The sequence below is a fragment of the Rana temporaria genome, chromosome 8, assembly GCF_905171775.1.
Source record: "Rana temporaria chromosome 8, aRanTem1.1, whole genome shotgun sequence".
NCBI classification, from domain to species: Eukaryota; Metazoa; Chordata; class Amphibia; order Anura; family Ranidae; genus Rana; species Rana temporaria.
The window spans coordinates 156,450,496-156,472,735 of NC_053496.1; the positions used below are offsets into that span (position 1 = coordinate 156,450,496).

The 22,240-nt window shown below is 41.8% G+C and overlaps 1 protein-coding gene across 2 annotated transcripts in view; it reads right to left on the reverse strand.

Moving 5' to 3' along the window:
• Positions 1-202: 202 nt before the first annotated feature.
• Positions 203-22,240, reverse strand: part of LOC120909259 (glycine N-acyltransferase-like) — a 28,852-nt gene continuing 6,814 nt past the window's right edge. For both annotated transcript variants that reach the window (XM_040320990.1, XM_040320991.1), the window contains 2 exons: positions 3,304-3,442; positions 203-643 (listed from right to left, as the gene is read on the reverse strand). In XM_040320990.1, coding sequence (XP_040176924.1) covers positions 238-643; positions 3,304-3,442 — 545 coding nt within the window. In that variant the 3' untranslated portion in view covers positions 203-237. The remainder of the gene's footprint in view (positions 644-3,303; positions 3,443-22,240) is intronic.

Genomic DNA, 22,240 nt, shown 5'->3' on the forward strand with positions numbered 1-22,240 from the left:
TTACTTTTAATTGTTCACTGTAATTTTATTGCCTTTTATGCCTTTACATTTGAATAAGCGCACCATATATACTTATATCTTTTTTTGTACTGCTAGTGAGGGAGGTCACTAGCTAATGGTAGCAGCTGTTCCTGTCTTTCACTTATTAGTAATTGCCACACATAGCAGCGCACAAGTACTTATTTAAATAAAACATGGAATATTTTATTTATATATATTTATTTTATGAGTATTTCATTAGCTGGGCTTAAAGCTCCACTGTTTCCATCTTCCCACTGGAACATATCCAACTGCCATACATGCGGATTGGCTCTTCTTGTTGTCGGGTGACACATGGCAGTAGATTGGGGCCCCTCTCAATTGCTGTATAGCCATCAGTCTTGTTGCTACATTGCCAAACAGTCTCTGACTACGGTAGGAGCTCTCAGTATACCCCATACGTATTTCCGCTGACTGCTCACTCACCGCCCAGCCTACAGGCTTTGGCACATCAGGTACTCTGGCACACAAGGTGGAAAATGTCTGGATACATCGTTTGATATAATTTTCACTTAGTTCATTACCGCCAAATATCCACTGTGCATTTACTAGAGGTGCTTCATCTTGGTTCAATGGCGAAAACTGCAGGTCACTTATTTTGTATCTGGAGGAAGCAGAGAGTGAACATTATTTAGGAAAATCCAGTTAAAACAGAAATTCATTGTAAGAAATTGCAATGGCTTGTCTTTTCTTCTTTTGGAGTCCACCAAAATATGGTGAGATACAAATAGGTGGAAACACTTTACAGAAAAAAGCACTATCTATCCCCTTGATCAAAGGGAAAATATTTTAGAGATGGATTCTGGAGGAAAAAAAACATATACCCTTGTAGTGTGCTCAACCTACACTACAAGAATTAAATGCTCACTTTTGCCTGGGGTGCGAAATAAAAGGACTTTTATTTACCTAATCCAGGGGTGGCCAACCAGTGGCCCGCGGAGCCCTCTGATGTGGCCCGCGACCTCCTGCTCTGGAATGGTGGGTTGGCAAGCCCAGACCGCAGGTTGCCAACCGGCCTTTCCACAGCATCAGTGTTGTGAATGAAGCTGGTGGTAGAGGAAGAAAGCGGCTGCGGAGTAGAGCCCCATAAGCTGATGCTTCCTCTAGAGCGTCAGCTTTAGCCACAGGTGGAGTCTATGGCAAAGTTCAGCTAACCCGCAGGATAGACACAGGTGCGGATCGGAGGGCCTATAGAGTAGCCGTGACCTGTCATCCGCCCGCTCCGCTCATTGTGGCCCTTGACTGGTTACCAAGTTGCTTAAGTGGCCCTCGCTCTTCAAAAGGTTGGGCACCCCTGACCTAATCGCTCGCTCCTCCTTCCATGTGACTGGTTCCCCAAGGTCTCTTCTCAAGGGTGTTCTGTCCTACAATTGCAGCTCTTACTTCATCAGCTAAAAAGTGGGATCAGTAGTCCTCCATTGTACTGTACTGTATTTGAGGACACTGAAGGCCTGCCACAACCAGCAGTGTCCAGGAAATGTGGTGAGTACCGGGAGCCGGGAATAAGATAAGAAAAAGTCCCTTTTTCTGGTACCCTAGGCAAAATTAGCATTTAACCCTTGCAATGAGGGGAGAGCCCCATTGCAAGGATATTTGTTTCTTTAACCACTTCAGCCCCTGAAGATTTGACTGCTCAATGACAGGGCCATTTTTTGCGATACAGCACTGTGTCGCTTTAACTGACAATTGCGCGGTCGTGCGATGTTGTACCCAAACAAAATTGACATTCTTTTTTTCCAACGAATAGAGCTTTCCTTCTGTGGTATTTGATCACCTCTCCGCCTTTTTTTTTGCGCTATAAACAAAAGAAGAGCGAAAATTTTTAAAAAAACACAATGGGGGCTATTTACGAAAGGCAAATCTACAAGTGCAAAGTGCACTTGAATTTCACTGGGGTAGATCTGAAATGAGGGGAAGCCCTCAGATCTACAGCGACTGCACTTCCAAGTGCACTTTCAGTGTAGTTTGCACTTGTAGTGCAAAGTGGATTTGGCTTTAGTAGATAACCTCCAATATATTTTAATTTTTGCTATAGTAAATATCCCATTTTTTTTTTAAAAACACACATTTTTTCCTCAGTTTAGGTTGATATGTATTCTTCTACATATTTTTAGTAAAATAAATCGCAATAAGCGTATATTGATTGGTTTGCGCAAAAGTTATAGCGCCTACAAACTATGGGAAAGATTTTAGGCGTTTATCATTTTTTTCCTTTCTAGTAATAGTGGTGATCTGCGATTTTTAGCGGTATTGCGACAGAGCGATCAGTGCTATAAATATGCACCGATTACTATGTAAATGTCACTGGCAGGGAACTAACTAGGAGAGATGACAGATCGTGGTTTCTACTTTGTAGAAACACAGGATCTGTCTTCTCTCCTCTGACAGCAAAGAAAACCCCCGTGCTGCCGCTCGTGCACGCGATCGCCACATCCGGCGCCTCCTCCACCTCCCCGTCTTCACACAGGTCCCAGAAGACAGAGGGACCAGTGGGATCATGCAGCGTGAGTCACACATGCACAGTAGGGAACCAGGAAGTGAAGCCGAAAGGCTTCACTTTTTAAATCCCCTACCGAAGATGGCGACGGCAGCACCCGAGAGCCGAGGGACAGATCGGCTTCATGTGCCGACATCGCAAGTGCCCTGGACAGGTAAGTGTCCTTTTTTTAAAAGTCAGCAGCTGCAGTATTCGTAGCTGCTGGAACTCTGCTTTAAAGTGTAAGTAAATGCCCCTATGGTTTTCAGCCAAGGAAACTGCCATTTTTGCCTCTGTTTAATGTACAACTGCCATGGTGCTGTACATGTGATCAGTTTAGACACTAGCCATTGGATGGCTTGACAGTTTGGTTGAGAGCACAACCAATGGGAGTGTTACATTTTCGGCATGTGCTGGAAATGAAACTGTTTTATGGATGAGTTTACTTCCGCTTTAAGGCCTGACCTGGAACAAAGCATGCAGATTAGGAATGTCATTGGATCGGCATTATAGTCAAAGTAGTAGCATTTTCAGGACAGGTCAGCAATGATAGCATCCATATATTCTCACTGCATCGGTTTCCTATATTTTTGCTTCAGCTAATTATTCAAGAATAATGTGAGTAAATTAGCTCTATAAATGAACTGCCCTTACGTTTCACTATGTTCTTCTTCAAACGTAGGTGATGCATAAGGTGTACTTTTTATGTGGAGCAAAGAACAGTTCTTAGTGTAGTCAATAAGAAGCAATCAGAATTCAGCTTTTAGCAGACATGGCCATCAAGCTACCTTGTATTGCAGAGTGCTTCCACTTCATCTGAACTTATCTTCTTGTCTCTCATGTATAACACGTTACTCACAGTCATCATATGGCCTCCATGCTTGGAGAGTACTGCGTGAATGACTTCCTCCAGTGCTGCCTGACAACCTATGACAGGGATGTAACAAAAAGTCATTACTGTGATGTATTATTATTTTTTACTAATGGAAAAAATTGCCAAAAGTTGAAGATCTATGATCCCTTTCACCTTTTTATTATTAGCTGCTTTCTGAAAAAGCTTGTTGTTAATAAAGCTCAATAGCTCATAGTTTTTATTTGCCTGCTTGCTTTGTTTAGAGGCCTAAAGATGACCAATTACAGAGAGGCAGTCTAAAAGCAATCTGCTGCTATTCTTTTGCAAACCCATAGGACTCTCTGACTCAGCATGCACATGGGAGCCGCCAGTCACGGCACGATCGCCTTCAGAAATGGCACGATCGCCTTCAGAAATGGCACGATCATGTATTTTTTGCAAATATCTCCTAAACCGTGCAGGTTTAGGAGATATTTCTTGCACCTACAGTTAAGCCTTAATCTAGTGTAACGCTGTCAGCGTTACTCCTTACACATGGAGCGCAGACTTGTCACTTATGACAGCTGCGCTCCATTCAGATACACGTCCGCGTCACTTCCGGTGCGCGGACGTCTGCGCTCCACGTTGGAACGCGGAAGTGCGTTCCAGCGTGCGGCGCTCAGCTCAGCCACTGCCCGGGCTATTTAAACTCCCGGGAATGGCGGCAGGGTGTTCGGATATTCCTGTTGGACCCTGCCGCCACCTGGGAACCCAGAACGAGCTACAGAGTCCCTGTAGCACCTCTCTTCACAGCGCACCTGTTCAGAGACCCAAGACATCACTACCTTCTGTTGGAGATTCACCACCATTGCTCACTACAGGCTAGATACCACCACCACCTGTGCGGACTTTCCTGGTACAGACCACCTCCTAAACCGCAAGTATATCTAAACCACATTACTGCTGTATAAGGTACCATCAACACCTGTGCGGACTTTCCTGGTACAGACCACCTCCTAAACCGCAAGTATATGTAATACCAGCTTGTTGCTAATAGTGATTGCTAGTATATGCCTGAACTATATCCTTGACTCTATACTTATTACTATATACTAGCACCAGATACAGCGGAGTACTTCATACTATTTATACCTGTGCGGTGAGATACTACAATACCAGTAATTTCTACTACCTTTATTTGATGCAAATACCTAAATTAGATTTATGCTTATAGTATCTGGATTGTGTCCATCAATTAAGCTTAAGAGGAATTAAGCTACTACTTTTATGTGTTACCTTCATTAGAGGATATGATGATAATACCCCAAACTCTTATTGTTCAGTGAGAGTGAAGTGGTGGTTGATTTCTGATAAGCCTCTACACCTGCGGTCTAAACACTAAGTAGAGTCTTATCATTTTCAGGGTCATAACATAATATCCGAACCCAAAAAAGATAAAGGATATAATTACATATATCTTTTAAATGGATCCAGCTGACCTTGCAAATCATTTAGTTGCACTCTCTCAAAGAGTTGATAATCTTACTAACAACATGAATGAGTTACGTATGCAGAATGATGCTTTAAGAGATCAAAATTTGGCACAAGCCAGGCAAAGACCTGAACCAAAGGCCTCTTCTCCGGAACCATTTTTTGGAGATAGAAAAAATTACAGACAATTTATTAGTTTTATGCCGACTGATGTTTGAACTACAGCCACGTACTTATCATTCTGATAGGATAAAGATCCTTACATTAATTTCTTTTCTTAGAGGTGAGCCCAGGGTATGGGCTGACACCTATGTAGAAGAACACGGAGATCTCCTAGGAGATTTTGACACATTTCTTGATGAAATGTCTTTGTTATACGAAGATCCCAACAAACAGTTAACAGCTGAGAATTCAATCAGGAGTCTTAGACAGGGAAAACGCCCTGTTGAAGATTTTATTTCAGAATTCAAATGTTGGTGCAGAGAAACTCAATGGTCTGATATTTCTCTCAGAAACCAGTTCCGTTTGGGTTTATCTGAAGCTATGAAGGATGAGCTAGCTCGTGTTGACCTACCCACTACTTTGGAAGATCTTATGCACCTCTCAGTCACTATTGATCGTCGCCTTCGCGAAAGAAAGACCGAACGTGCCACTACCTATTCTGTTACTCCCTTCAGGAGATCTAGATCACCTCCCAAAGATTCTCCAATGGATCTTAGTGTTATTAAAGGACCTTTAACCTCTGCAGAGAAACAGCGTCGCAGAGCTAACAATCTTTGCCTATATTGTTCTGCTCCTGACCACATCGTTTCCACCTGCCCTCTTCTCAAGAAGAATTCAGAAGGTAATTTTTCCCACATTAGTAAACTAAATTCACCCAGAACCATATCTAATCATTATATTTTTGTTCCTCTCACCCTACAGTGGGATCAAGGAAAGATTTCCATTGAAGCAATGGTCGACAGCGGGGCATGTGGCAATTTCATTGACTCAAATGTTGTGAAAGCGAGGGGGATGGCGTGCACGTGCACGTGAGGACGTGGCGCGCTTGCAGGTGGGGGGAATGAAGAGCGATGGGGCTGCCTGAGGGGAAGGACGGACCGCATTGAAGGGAGGAGACGGCTGACGGAAGCCCATACGCTGCACGCTACCCGCCGACAACCGAGCAGTGTAGCGGAGGCCCCACACTGACATCAGCGTTAGGTTGCGGATGCCTGGAGCCCAGCACCCGACACCTGGCACTGTGGGCTACGCTGCACGAACGGGGGACACGGGGGAGACTTGGGAGAACCCGGTGAACACCTGGTGAGTAGCGAGGACGGACGAGCAGCGGGAGGACCGAGCAGACCGAGCCCCGACAAGGTATTGAGAACAGAAAGCTACAAAACCGTGAGTTCAGCATTCGGAAATTACCTACACATAGACAGGAAGCACGGAGGTAAGGCAGGGGAAACTCCTGAAGGAGGATCGGATAAGACTGCTGGGGACCTGGAGCAGGTCTGTTGTACTCTATTTACCTGTCTACTCTATGTCGGGGACTATATTGATGTACAAATGAAGCCAGCAGGTATAAGGACTCTCTACTAATGGAAAATTTTAATACTACCAGTCGCTCTTTTTTTTTTTGTTGTTTTGTTTAACTGAAGGGGGCTGTTCCTTGATATTAAGTTCATAAAGCCTATAAAGCCTAAAAAAAAAACCTACCCAGTTAAAGACGCGCTAAGTGAGGGCCGTTTGAGAACTGAGTGAGAAAAGAGCTTAGGCTACAAAGTTTAAACCCTCAAATCTTCTCAAAACGGAGTTCTTAAACAGATACCTGGACCTATGATCTCTGTGCTTGGTATACTGAACAAACATATGTAATACTAATACAGATATGAAAATCAATGGTATGGTACGTATATCAGCACCTGGGGTTATCTGAATTGTGAAATCTGAATTTTACCGTTTTTTGGTTGCTGTCTCTTTCTCTTCCTCTCCCTCTAAAAAGAGGAGGGGGGAAAAAAAAAAAAGGGGGAAAAAAAAAAAAAAAAAATCCTACGATACCCCTGATACTGGCTCGAAACACCATAGAAGAAAAATTACAGATATATGTAAACAGGGAGGTTAAGTTATTAAAAGGATACCTGAGAACCAGTATAATTAACAAGAGGACCCCCAGATGACTCTGTGACCTCTCAGTGATATCACATTCCAAATCATTAACTCTCACCCACTTTTCTTGTGTTCTCCTTTTTTCTTTTTTTTTTTTTTTTTTTTTATTATCTTCCCTGCGCCGCATGTCTTCATGCGTTGCTACTATCCGATCTTTACCCTGAACCCCCCTGAATTGGTGACTTTTGTAGAGCCGGAGCGAGTGGAAGGCAAGGGGTGAGGGAAAAAATATACCTAATCGAAAACTTTCGGAAATAAATATATTGTTCATAAGTAATAAACCCCAAATAAGCCCTGTTTTCTAATACGAGAATAAAGACACGGAAAGTGCGTTTGCTTTAAAGCTTTAAAGCTGCCTGAATACAGGAGATTAGAAGAGGCGGTGGTTAAGCTGAAAGAAGGAAATAAATACATTAGGGGGGAGAAACAGGGGGTCGAGCTGGGGAAGAGAATCAGAAGAGGGAGGCAAGCAATGCACAGAATGGCGAGTAGATCCACAAAAGGGGGCCCTCCGAAGACACCAAGCGATAAAATAGTAACAAGCTCCATCAGATCGTTTATGGTCAAAGACGATAGCCCACGAACACAGGGGGCTACAAAGCAACAACAGATGAATAAGGATAAAGAGAAGAAGAAAGAAAACAAGAAACCCCAGAATGGAGACTCAAGAGAAACATCAATAGAATTAAGAGAAGGGATGGCGGAGAGCGACCCAGAAAATAGTAGGACGGATGAACAGCGAGTATCAACACAGCCCATTCTAAAGGGAGAGATGGAAGAAATGTTGCTGAGACTGGAGAATGTGATCAAGGGTGAAATACAAACCCTACGGACAGATCTCGGACATTTACTTGCTAGAGTAGAGTCAGCAGAAGAGAAGATAGATCAGCAAGAAGTAGAATCAAACATTTTAAAAGAGCAATTGGAACAGATGCAACTCAAACAGAGACAAATTATGTACAGACTGGAAGACCAGGAAAACAGAAATCGGAGACAGAATCTGAGAATAAGATCCGTACCAGAAGAGAGAGGGGAGGAGCTTAAGATAATAATGCAGAACATTTTCAACCCCCTGTTGGGACGAGCGCTAGAAGAAACAATTGGGGTAGAAAGAGTGCACCGAGTGGGTAATCCAAAAAGAGTAGAGACAGAGCGTACCAGAGACATTATTGTAAGATTCCAGCTATATGAAGACAAGGACAAGATTTGGAAGAAACTAAGGGGGGCACCCCCGTTAGTGTACAATGGACGGGAGCTCCAGATCTTTGCAGACCTGGCCCCCGATACATTGACAAGGAGGCGACTCTTAAAACCACTTATAAACCAGCTCGTAAATCAGAAAATTAAATACAACTGGGGGTTCCCCGCCTGCCTAATAGCAACGAAGGAAGGGAGGTCCGCAGTATTGAGGTTCCCGGAAGATCTTAAAGATTTTTGTAGCAGATTAGAAATACAGACCCCTGACCTGCCCGGCTGGGAGTAGCGAATGGGCAGAGGTAGATAGAGAGGAAAAGATAAATAAAGATTTGAGTAAGGGAGGGAAGGAAGGAGGAAGGAAGGAAGAAGAGATGAAGAGAAGGAAAGAGGAAAAAGGGGGGGAAAAGGAAAGGGGTTGGGAAAAAAAAAAAGAGAAAAAAAAAAAAAATGCGGCCCGTACCGTACCCTAGATAGATAAGATGGACCCTCCCCCCCCCCCTGACTCGAAGTAGTCAGGAGGGGAGGAGAGAAGGCAATCCCAGACCCCACCTGGAGAGATTCGAACCAAGATATGTTAGTTGGTTCGGAGGCCATTAGATGGCCAAGAGGGGGAGAGGGGGAGGGGGGGGAGGGGAGAGGGGGAAAGGGGGGGGGAGGGAAGAGGGAAGGGCAGGGGGGAGGAAGTTCTCTCTCACCAGGACAGCCAATAGGAAAAAAGAAAAAGAAAAGAAAAAAACTCAAAGGAAAATAAGATGTCAGACCCGAAGATGAAAACAAGGAGGAAAAAAAGATGCCGGTAGTCAAATGTGTATCATATAACGTAAAAGGCCTCAATAGCCCAGTAAAGAGACATAAAATATTGAAAGAATTGAAAAGATTGAGAGCCGACATAGTCTTCCTACAAGAAACCCACCTTTCACTGAATTCAAATATTAGGCTATACTCCCAGGACCATCCAACATGGTACTATGGAGACACGGTCTCCAAGAGAGCGAGAGGAGTGGCGATTGGAATCGCCAACGGGACGCGATTTAAATTATCGAGTAGAATGACAGACCCAGAAGGGAGGTTCCTGTTTCTAAAAGGGAGGATTGAAGAGATGGAATACACCCTTGTAAATATATATGCTCCGAACGATCGCCCTATAAAATATGTTGCTGAGATACTGGGGAAGTTAAAAAAATTTCGAACAGGAAAGGTAATTTTGGGAGGAGACCTAAATTTCTGCATGGACCCAAAAATGGACAAGACACCACAGACACAGGAAATTAAGAACACACAGATAAGAAAGTTAAAAAAAAGCCTCCATGGAAACCAACTGGTGGATATATGGAGAACTCTAAATCCCGAACAGAGAGACTACACGTTTTTTTCATCGGTACACGGAAGCTATTCTCGAATCGACTACTTTTTAGTAGATCATAACACTCTAGAAATGGTAGTTGAAACCAAAATTGAATCGATCACAGTATCCGATCATGCCCCAATTAGCATATCCTTGAAAATAGAGGGAAACCAGAAGCCAAGACAAATCTGGAGACTCAATGAGGAGCTTCTGATGGAGGATTCCAGCTTAACAAGGATAAAAAAAGATCTTGAAGAATACTTTAGGCTAAACGACATAGAGGGAACTTCGACAGCAACACTATGGGACGCACACAAAGCGGTAATAAGAGGGACTCTAATTTCGGAAGGAGCAAGGAAAAAAAAAGAAAAAAGCCACAAAAAAGACGAGTTAATCACGGAAATATTCAAATTAGAACAGAAACACAAAATAACGGGAATGAAACAAGAACTATACCAGGACTTGGTGAATAAACGAAATGAACTTAAAGAACTTATGGACCAGGAAACAAGAAGAGAGTTCAACCTCATCGCAAAGGAAAGATACAAATGGGGAAATAAAACACATAAACACCTAGCCAGGATGGTTCAGAAGAAGAAAACAAGGAACTATATAGAGAAGATCAAAAAAGAAAATGGACAGGAGGCACATACAACAAAAGATATTGCTGAAACCTTTAGAGCATATTATGAAAAACTATACGCAGTCGAACAGACAATCCGATCAGAGGAGGAGAAAAAAGATAAGACCTCAGAATTCCTCAATGCAGCTGGACTGACAATAATGAACCAAAATGACAGCTTGATAATGGACAGGCCAATTACAGAAAAAGAAATTCAAATAGCCTTGAAAGGATGTGCGTTGGGTAAAAGTCCGGGGCCAGACGGCTTTACGGCCATATATTATAAAAAATGTAAGGAGATTCTCCTGCCAGTACTATGCAGATATTTTAATGGCCTAGGAGGAGATTTTGGTATGAGTAGAGAGGCCCTAGAGGCTATCATTACAGTCATACCAAAGGAAGGCAAAGATATTAAAAGCTGTTCCGGGTATAGACCGATCTCTCTCCTGAATACCGATACGAAATTGTTTGCGAAAGTACTGGCAGAGAGAATCAAACAGAATATGGTAGAACTAATTCACCCCGACCAGACAGGTTTTGTCCAGGGGAGGGAGGGAAGAGACAATGGCGTCAGAGCCCTTCTGATTCTTCAAAAAATAAAAGATAATGGATCCCCAGGTCTATTCCTGTCGATAGACGCGGAAAAAGCGTTCGACAGGGTAGACTGGGGACTCATGATACAAACTTTAGACAGAATGGGTTTCGGACGGAGGATGCTAGAATGGATCAAGACCCTTTACCGATTCCCAACGGCCAAGATAAAAGTAAATGGTAGCCTCTCAGAATCCTTTCTAATGAAGAACGGAACAAGGCAGGGATGTCCTTTATCCCCCCTTTTGTTCGTTTTGTCCCTTGAACCTTTCCTGGCTATGATCCGTAAAAATGTAGACATCGAAGGAGTGAAGACAGAGGAAGAGGAACACAAGCTATCAGCATTCGCAGATGACGTACTTTTTTACTTGGTGAACCCCATAACATCAATCCCAAAGTTGCTGATCTTATGTAAGCAATATGGGGAAATTTCAAATTTTAAACTAAATGTTACAAAAACAGAAATATTAAACGTTAATATAAATAGGACAGAGGAAAGATTATTAAGATCAACTTTCCAATTCCCCTGGATGAGGGAAATTAAATATTTAGGAATTCGACTAGCAAGTACTATAAAAAAAATATATGAAACTAATTACATACCTCTCCTGGATGAAATAAAGGCTGAAATAAAAAGGGTAAAAAACAGACCCATATCCTGGATAGGGAGAATAAATTTCTGTAAAATGGTCCTACTACCCAAAATTGTTTATAAATTCCAGATGATCCCTATTGCTCTTCCAAGATCTATGTTTAACACACTGAAAAAAATAATCATGAATTATATATGGAACTACAGGAAGCATCGAATCTCCTTACAGACGTTGAAACAATCGAAGTCCAAGGGAGGGCTTGCAGTACCGGACATTAAAAAATATTATGAAGCGGTAATAATATCGAGAGTGGTGGAGTGGGCCAGGGTCAACAAAGAAAAAAGGTGGGTGGGTCTGGAAAACACACTATCAAAGGTGAAGCTTGAAGCTATAATATGGAACCCCCCCCAATTTAGAGAATTAAGCACGAAAACACATGAGATTACTAAAAATGCACTTAAAGTATGGAACACGGTATATAAAAAAACAGAGAAGGACTTTAATTCACCCCTTATAGCACTGAAAAATAATGAGTATTTTGCACCAGGGAAAACACAAGTGGGAGGAAATTGGATAAAGAAAGACACGGCACAACTAAAGGATATAATTAAAGACGGACACTTGATAACACTTATAGAATTAAAACAAAAAAAAAGTTTGATGGATATCAATGATTGGAGATATCAACAGCTCAGTCATTTTGTGCAAAAGTTAACACCTCCACTGAGATCAGGCGACCAGTTAACGGAGATGGAAAAATTATGCTCTACAGAGACCTCTAAAGGCACCATCTCAAAGGTGTACAGGATCTTGGTGGAGAATGGCGAGCGGGAGATCCCACCTTTCATTGAAAAATGGGAAAGGGAACTTGGAATACAACAGGACAGGACCCAACTAAAGAAAATGTTGAAACTGGTACACTCCTCCGCGGTTGATAGTCAAACCGCTGAAATGAACTACAAATGTATTGCTAGATGGTACATAACACCGAACAAATTACAGAAATTTAAAGAAGACCAATCAGGACACTGCTGGAGGGGATGCGAGACCCCAGGAACCATGGCCCACCTTTGGTGGGAATGTCCCAAAATAAAGAGATTCTGGGAGAAGATATTGGAACTTATAGAAGTAATCACAAAAAGTAAAATAAAGAAGGACCCATGGACCATTCTCTTTCATGGAGGGGAAGAAGGGATCAAAAAATACAAGGACTCCCTGGTACCGCATTTGTTAAACGCGGCAAAGAAGCTAATTCCTAGAAAATGGCAAGAGATAGAATGCCCCATGATATGGGAATGGATTGACGCGGTGGAACAAACATACTCGATGGAAGAACTAAGGGAAGAAATAGAAGGGAACAACAAGGGTCAAAGCAAGAAATGGGAAGGATGGAGAGCTTTTAAGAGGTCTTGGTGCTATGTCGAAAATCTAAGGGCTGACACTTGAGATTCCGGAAGAGATAGATAAAGAGGCTGTCGTGGGGAGAGGGAAGACCTGGGGAGGGGAGGGAAGGGGAACAAAGATGGGAAAAGAAGATAGGATATTTTGAATCTTGTTAAAACAAACACATATAAATTATATTATAATAAACTATTAAACTAAGGGGAAAAAGGAAAAAAAAAAAAAAGGAAAAGAAAAAAAAAAAAAAAATAAATAAAATAAAAAGAAAAAAGCAAGATAAATCTTCACCCTTACTAATGATGCGAAGCCAAAAAGGAGACGCTAAAGGGCCGGTGAGAAAACTTGTGCGCTCCAGGTAAAACTCTACTAGGTGAAGTCTGAAGTAAGGAAAAAAAAAATAAAAAATAAAAAAAAAAAGAAAGAAATGTTGTGAAAGCAATTAAAATTCCCAGTGTGTTAAAGCAGATTCCAGTGTCACTCACATTTATTGATGGTTCTAACTCTTCTTTCGGTCCAGTTACATCTCAGACAGATCCTTTAATAGTTTCTTGTCCCACTGGCCACACAGAGACTCTCAATTTTGATATTATTTCATCTCCAGTTTTCCCTATAGTTTTAGGTCTACCATGGCTGCATCTTCATCAGCCTACTATTCTTTGGCCCACAAGATCTCTTTCTTTACAGTCTACTTACTGTACAGAATTTTGTCATCCTCCATGTATCATCTCCTTCTCAGAGATTAATCCTACTAATTTACCAGATTACTTACAAGATTTTGCTGATGTGTTCAGTAAGACTAACGCTAATAAACTCCCTCCACATAGGATTTACGATTGTCCTATTGACTTAATTCCTGACAGTCCTATCCCTACCGCTCGGATCTACCCCCTTTCACAACCAGAGCTTATACACCTAAAAGATTACTTGGATGAGAACCTTAAAAAAGGATTTATAAGGCCCTCCACTTCTTCTGCCAGTGCAGCTCTATTTTTCGTAAAAAATAAGGATGGATCACTTCGACCGATAATAGATTATCGATCCCTCAATAACATCACAATAAAGAATAGATATCCATTACCACTCATTCCAGAACTTATTGAACGGTTACAAACAGCTAAGATCTACACAAAGCTAGACCTCAGAGGTGCTTATAATCTCATAAGAATCCGCTCTGGAGATGAGTGGAAAACTGCTTTTAAAACTCGATACGGGCTTTTCGAGTATTGTGTAATGCCTTTCGGCTTATGTAATGCCCCAGCAACTTTTCAGTGGTTTATTAACGATATTTTTCATGATCTGCTTGACATTTGTGTTGTTATCTACTTAGATGACATATTAATTTATTCTGATACTCTCGAGGAACATCACAAACATGTGCGTTGGATTCTGGATAGACTCAGAATTCACTCTTTATATGCGAAACTTGAGAAGTGCGTCTTCAGTCAGACTACTATCTCCTTTCTTGGTTATCAAATCACTCCAGATGGAGTTCAGATGGACCATACTAAAGTGGATTGCATTTTGTCTTGGCCTTCTCCCCAGTCCAGAAAGGCCCTTCAGAGATTCCTTGGATTTTCTAATTATTATAGAAAATTCATTAAAAATTTCTCATCAATTGTGAGACCACTTACTAGTTTAACCAGTTCTAAGATACCTTTCATTTGGTCCAAGGAAGCACAAAAATCCTTTGAAACACTTAAGCTTAGTTACTCTTCAGCTCCCATTCTCCAACTTCCCAATCCAATGTTTCATTTTACGTTGGAAGTTGATGCTTCACATTTTGCCTTGGGTGCTGTACTTTCCCAACGACCCACATTATCACACCCACTACATCCTGTTGCCTTTTATTCCAGAACTTTATCACCAGCTGAAAAGAATTATCCGATTGGAGAGAAAGAACTGTTAGCAATAAAAGACGCTCTCGCAAACTGGAGACACCTTCTGGAGGGTTCTACACACCCTATCACTATCCTCACTGACCATCGTAATTTACAGCATCTCAAAACTTGTAAAACTCTTTCTGCCCGTCAAGTCAGATGGAGTTTATTTTTTGATCGTTTTGATTTTGTCATCTCATACCTCCCTGGTACTCAAAATATCAAAGCAGATTCTTTATCTCGTATGAATGAAGATCAATCCATGGACATTCCACCACTTTCCATTATTCCTTCCAACCGATTTATTGGAACAACTTTGACATTCGATAAATTGCTCATTCAAACTCTTTCTAAAGATAAATCTCAACTCCCTAAAGGTCTACAACAGCAGTCTAATGGACTATTAACTTTCAACGACAAGATCTATGTTCCACCAAGTTTACAACTCACACTATTAAAACAACTCCACGATGCCCCACTTGCAGGTCATCCTGGTATTAGTAAAACCATTCTTCTACTGAAGAGAAATTATTGGTGGCCCCATATGACAAAAATTGTTCATGACTATGTGAGTTCTTGCCACACTTGTGCAATCAACAAACATTCAAGGAAACCACCCTATGGGTTATTAACTTCCATCCCAATACCTGACAGACCTTGGGATGTTATATCCATGGATTTCATAGTAGATCTTCCTAGATCAAATGGATTTAACACCATCATGGTCACTGTTGACATATTAACCAAGATGGCCCATTTTGTACCTTTGAAAAAGTTACCCACTTCTCAAGAAACAGCAAGGGCTTTTGTATCTAATATTCTTAGATTGCATGGTCTTCCATCCCAAATCATTTCGGATCGCGGATCACAGTTTATTTCCAAGTTTTGGAGAGCCCTTTGCCAAACATTACAAATAGATCATCGTAGATCTACTGCTTATCATCCCCAAACAAATGGGCAAACGGAACGTGTTAACCAAACACTTGAGCAATATTTGCGCTGTTATTGCACCCATCTTCAAGATGACTGGGTTGACTTACTTCCACATGCAGAGTTTGCATATAACAATGCTTCCAATTCATCTTCTCAGTTTTCACCCTTTTACGCAAATTATGGGTTTCATCCTAATAGTTTACCTTCTACTTTTTCTCCAAATAATGTTCCGGCTGTTGAGAATTTCTTATCAACCATAAAAAACACTTTAAACACTCTCCGTTCTAATCTAAAGGCTGCTCAAATTAGACAAAAGAAATATTACGACTCTCATAGAACAATATCACCTCCATACAAGATTGGAGATTTGGTATGGTTATCCACTCGGAATTTGCGACTTAATATTCCTTCAAAGAAACTTGGTCGTCAATATACAGGACCTTTCCCAATTTCTCATGTAATAAATAAAAATGCTGTTAGATTACTTCTACCTCCAGATTGGAAGATTCATCCATCTTTCCATGTTTCACTAATTAAGCCTTATAAATCTAACCCCTTTCCAAATAGAGATCCACAACCTCCTCCTCCAATTCAAGTTTTTGGTGAAACTGAATATCAGGTAGAGAAGATTCTTGATTCTAGGAAAAGAGGATCCTCTATTCAATATTTGATTCGTTGGAAAGGCTATTCTCCCACAGATGATTCCTGGGAATGTTCTTCAAATATTCATGCTCCTCGGCTCATTAAGCAGTTTCATCATAAATATCCTGATAAACCATGTCTCACTGGGCGCTCCGGAGGTGCCCCCTTGAGGAGGGGGGTATGTAACGCTGTCAGCGTTACTCCTTACACATGGAGCGCAGACTTGTCACTTATGACAGCTGCGCTCCATTCAGATACACGTCCGCGTCACTTCCGGTGCGCGGACGTCTGCGCTCCACGTTGGAACGCGGAAGTGCGTTCCAGCGTGCGGCGCTCAGCTCAGCCACTGCCCGGGCTATTTAAACTCCCGGGAATGGCGGCAGGGTGTTCGGATATTCCTGTTGGACCCTGCCGCCACCTGGGAACCCAGAACGAGCTACAGAGTCCCTGTAGCACCTCTCTTCACAGCGCACCTGTTCAGAGACCCAAGACATCACTACCTTCTGTTGGAGATTCACCACCATTGCTCACTACAGGCTAGATACCACCACCACCTGTGCGGACTTTCCTGGTACAGACCACCTCCTAAACCGCAAGTATATCTAAACCACATTACTGCTGTATAAGGTACCATCAACACCTGTGCGGACTTTCCTGGTACAGACCACCTCCTAAACCGCAAGTATATGTAATACCAGCTTGTTGCTAATAGTGATTGCTAGTATATGCCTGAACTATATCCTTGACTCTATACTTATTACTATATACTAGCACCAGATACAGCGGAGTACTTCATACTATTTATACCTGTGCGGTGAGATACTACAATACCAGTAATTTCTACTACCTTTATTTGATGCAAATACCTAAATTAGATTTATGCTTATAGTATCTGGATTGTGTCCATCAATTAAGCTTAAGAGGAATTAAGCTACTACTTTTATGTGTTACCTTCATTAGAGGATATGATGATAATACCCCAAACTCTTATTGTTCAGTGAGAGTGAAGTGGTGGTTGATTTCTGATAAGCCTCTACACCTGCGGTCTAAACACTAAGTAGAGTCTTATCATTTTCAGGGTCATAACATCTAGGCTTACCTGTAGGTAAAAGTCGTCTGTAAGGTTTTACAACCACTTTACAGTGGTTGTCAAGGCAGAAGGTTTTTTCTACCTTATTGCATTTTAATGCACTAAGGTAAAAAACCCTCTGCATGCAGCTTCCCCTCACAGCCCCCTAATATATTTTATTCCCCATTTCCCTCTTTAGGGAGAACTTTGTTTCTTTATTTTTGAGACATATTATTTTAAATTTGCAATCTAGCACTCCTGAGCACTTACTTCTTATTCTTTTTAAGCCACATAAGGTTTATTCTGTCAACTTCTACCTCCCACTCCAGAGCCTTAACCACTATATCCCTTAATATACGCCTGTATATGTATGTACAAATATACCATTCAGAGTACCAATGTTGCTATTCTGCTTACAGGCCTCTTTATTAAACTTCTTCCCTTCTGCCAACAATTCCACACCCCTCCTGGGTCTTTGCATGATCTTTCCATCTTTGACCCAGCCCCGTTTGGAGGTGACCCCCTGTGGTGTCGAGCGAGGGGTCTAATTCGGCGTGGGGATCCGATTTATTGCCTGGGTTGTGGATCATTTTTGAGTGGGCGATGCGGTGCTGCTCTACAGGCTCACAGTATTAACACTGAGACACCTTATTAAGGTAAATAGACAAACAAATTTCATTTTATTTTATTACAAATATAGAACATATTGTCTCTTTTTCATATACTAGTCTCCTATTTCATAGGTTTTTTGTAAATGTAGATGCAAATTCTAAAAGTGTACCTCTTATTATTTGAATGACTATGAGATGTCTAATCAATATGTGTTCCCTTTTAGTTACACAACTGTCTGAAGAAGACCTTGTAGGTCGAAACGTTTGTTAGATTGTTTATGCTACAATACATATTTTTGGCTGTATAAACACTATTTGTGTACTCTATTGCATATCTATGTAAACGCTGGCTGTGTACTTGTCATAGCTCATATTCTATCCACTTTTGCTATTTCATTCTTGCCCGATTTTTTATCATGTGAATAAATATAATTTTTTACTACATGGTATTATATTCTTCTACACTAGCTGCCTAATAACCCCACCTGGGAAAATCCGTTCATCAATATATTTTATTCAATACATACCTGAGCCCCATCCTGATCCAGTGATGTGCATGATAGCCAAAGATCTCCCGGCACTTTGCCTCCTCATTGGCTCAGATACAGCAGCAGGAACCATTGGCTCCCATTGCTCTCAATCAGAGCCAGTGACAAGTGAGCAGGAAGTGGGCTCTTATGGACACACTGAGCACAGCTCAGGAGCGAGCATGCTTGCTAAGGGGGCACTCGGCGGGGGTTGGAGGGGAGCTAGGAGCGCCAACGGGGAGACCCTAGAGGAGGAGGATCAGGGCTGATCTAGGCAAAACCATTGCACATAGCAGGTAAGTATAACATTTATGTTATTTTGAAAACAAATTATTAGCCTTTAATATTAAAGCGGAGTTCCATCTAAAAATGGAACTTCCGCTTAATCCACTCCTTTCCCCCCTTACATGCCACATTTGGCATGTAATTTTTTTGGGGGGGGAGTGGGGGGTCTGGAGGAGTGGGACTTCCTGTCCCACTTCCTCCTTCCGCCGAGCAGCTGGTAAGGCGAATAGCTTAATCGCCTTATTGCAGCCCCTTCCTGTAGGCGAGCGCCTGTCCAATCGGATGGCGCCGCGCCGCTCGCGCATGCGCAGTGGGTGCCCGGCCGTGAAGTCGAAAGCTGTCACTGCCGGGTGCTAACACGGGGGGCGAGGAGCGGAGCCCTGGCCGGCGCGTCGCTGGAACCGTTGAGCAGGTAAGTGTCTGTTTATTAAAAGCCAGCAGCTACACTTTTTGTAGCTGCTGACTTTTAATAAACTTAAAAAAAGGCTGGAACATCCCTTTAATTTAACAGTAAAATAAAAAAGACCCCATGGCATTATAGTTTCATTTATGCTTTTCATTTGAGGTTAGAAGCATTTTTTAACCCCTTCCTGACCAGCCACTGCAGTTATACTGCGGCAGGTTGGCTCCCCTGCCTGAACCGTCATAGCTGTACGTTGGCTCTTTAAGATGCTCTAGGTGCTGTGTCCCTGGAGCTGATGCGCGTGCCTGGCGGGCGCAATGACTGCCAGGCACCCGCAATCCGCAATCGCTCGTGAAAGAGCGAGAACCGGGATCTGTGTGTGTAAACCCACAAATCACGGTTCTGTCAGGAAAGGGGAGACCAATCGTGTGTTGCCACCAAGTAGGAACAACGATCTCTCTCCTCCTCTAGTCAGCCACATCCCTCCCACAGTTAGAACACACATAGGGAACACATTTAACCCCTTGAGCGCCCCCTAGTGTTAACCCCTTCCCTGCCAGTGACATTTATACAGTGATCACTGGCTATTTAAAGCACTGATCGCTGCATAAATGTCAATGGTCCCAAAAAAGTGTCAAAACGTGTCTGATTTGTCCGACGCAAAGTCTCAGTCCAGATAGTGAAAAAATAAATAAAAAAAATTCCATAAATCTATCCCCTATTTTGTAGACGCTATAACGTTTGCTGAAACCAATCAATATACCTTATTATGATTTTTTTTTTTACCAGAGAAATGTAAAAGTATGTATATTGGCCTAAACTGATGAATACATTTTTATTTCTTTTTTTTGGGGGGATATTTACGCCCTTTTTTTGTTTATAGCGCAAAAAATAAAATCTGCAGAGGTGATCAAATACCACCAAAAGAAAGCTCTACTTGTGGGGAAAAAAGGACGTACATTTTGTTTTGGTACAAGGTCGCACGACTGCGCAATTGTCAATTAAAGCGACGCAGTGCCGTATCGCAAAAAATGGCCTGGTCATTAAGGGGGGAAATCTTCTGGAGCTTAAGTGGTTAATGATAACCTCAGGAGACCCTCCCAAATGCCCACAATGCATGAAAAACAAGTAAACTATTAACGATTTCAGCCATTCTGTGAGAGGAGAGAGGGGAGCAGCAGACAGAGCAGTGTGCTTGTAGATAACTGTCTTATTTTTGGTGTTTTCACTATGGATCCCATCATGAGCATGTGTGAGGAAATACTTCTGATGTTGCTGTTGCTGAGGCTCCGTAGAAGTAAAAAATTGCGCAAAGGACCAGAGTTCATCGCTACTGGACTCATCCGTTGATGCAGACAACAGGATGTGGTGAAATTTATATTTTTCAATTCGTGATAAACAACCAATATAAATATCATATCATATAGGATATTATACTTAATTTAAAGATATATATATATATATAGTGATATTGGGGGTGTTTAGCTCTCGTGGTAGATGCGTTTTCGTGTAGTGAGTTGACACCAAACAGGCATGTATCATTAAGGGCCTGGTAGCCCACGTTTATTAAATGTCTATCCCAACACAGAGACACTAGAAGCCACTGCTCCAACGCCACCTTCCTCTCACTTCTGCTCTCCCCAGCCCTTCATTATATGAGCTGTGTGCACCTGGGCACACACCCTGCAGGCTGTCTTTAAAACCCGGACACAGGGTTGGAGATCCCGTCCCACCCATATCTCTGAAGGATCTCCAAGCCACAGAGCCCCATGTAGAAATAGAAAAATCTGAGAAAACTGCCAGAGTTTTTAAATTTAAGCTCTGCAGCTCTGCACTCAGCCGATATGCAGCCTCTGTGTCCACTTTAATCCTATCTTCATTGGGACATCACCTCGCTCGTATAGCTTCAATAAATTTGTAGTTAACTCTTTAGGGTGTGCAGCAGTCTGTTTCCTTTTTTATTTTTTCATTTTTGTTGTCATATTCCATATCAGATTGCACCCCCCGATAATAACGGTGAGTACTGCAGTAGTTTAAATTAGGTGGGAATCCCATATTCTCTTTTTGTTCACATAACCTCGCTCTGCCACAATATATATATATATATATATATATATATATATATATATATATATATATATATATAAATGGTAATTAATATTCAACAGTTCATCAATGGTAATAACAGAGAACAGAAAGTCCTAAACAAGTGACTCTTCCTGTGAGGTATGATCAATCTTATCAAAGGAATTCAAAAGGTAAATCTTCACCAACTGAACAATTGGTCACCCAAAGTGCTCAAGTATAAATCCTGCTTACCAGATAAAATTTACCAATTTAACTAAAAAATAGGTCTGATGCGCTTGTGTGCAAGACACTGCCTGCTGACAATGATGGATGCTGAACAGACAAGATAACTTCCTTATAAGCGTTCCTGATGACGTAAAATCTTACAAAACGCATGATGAGGCGAGCCTTGGTCACGTCACTTCCGGTCCCTTTGGTCTGTGTACGGAGCGAGGTGGAACGCACGCGAATTATGAGTGAAAGCCACGAGGTGCCATTCAGCCACCAGACACGCATTCAGCCTCTGTGCCGGTCTAAGGCCCTTTACATGTAAGCAAGCCATTTGGCATTTAAAAATTGTATTTTTATAATAAATGGGAAAACACTATTTTCGATTCCTCTGTTATTTTCTGCATACCTGTATATCCCACTTATTTGCACATTATTGTTTGTATTTTCTTAAATTTGTAGATTTATTTACTTGAGCTCTCCCTTTACCTATTTTTCACTTGATCTAAAGCACATTATCACTTTAGTAGGGCCAGCAGCTGTATTTTTATTCATTCATATTTAATTGCTATTTGCACAATTTCACGAGGTGCAAAGTAAACACACCTTTCTCCTTTACATTACAATCCACAAGCTCCCCCTTAGGATCCTTTCACATGGGCAGACTCTGCCAAGCGGATCTGCCTGCTCAGTGGGGAATCTCTCCGCTGACCCCCACTAAGCAGGCAGATGACAGATTTGTGTCTGCTCCACTTGTGCAGTGGAACTCTGCGTATTCAGATGTAAAGTGTAACTCTGTGAACTCTCATGTAAGGAGGGACTCTTGTGAATAAATATATACAGTTAGAATTGTTATT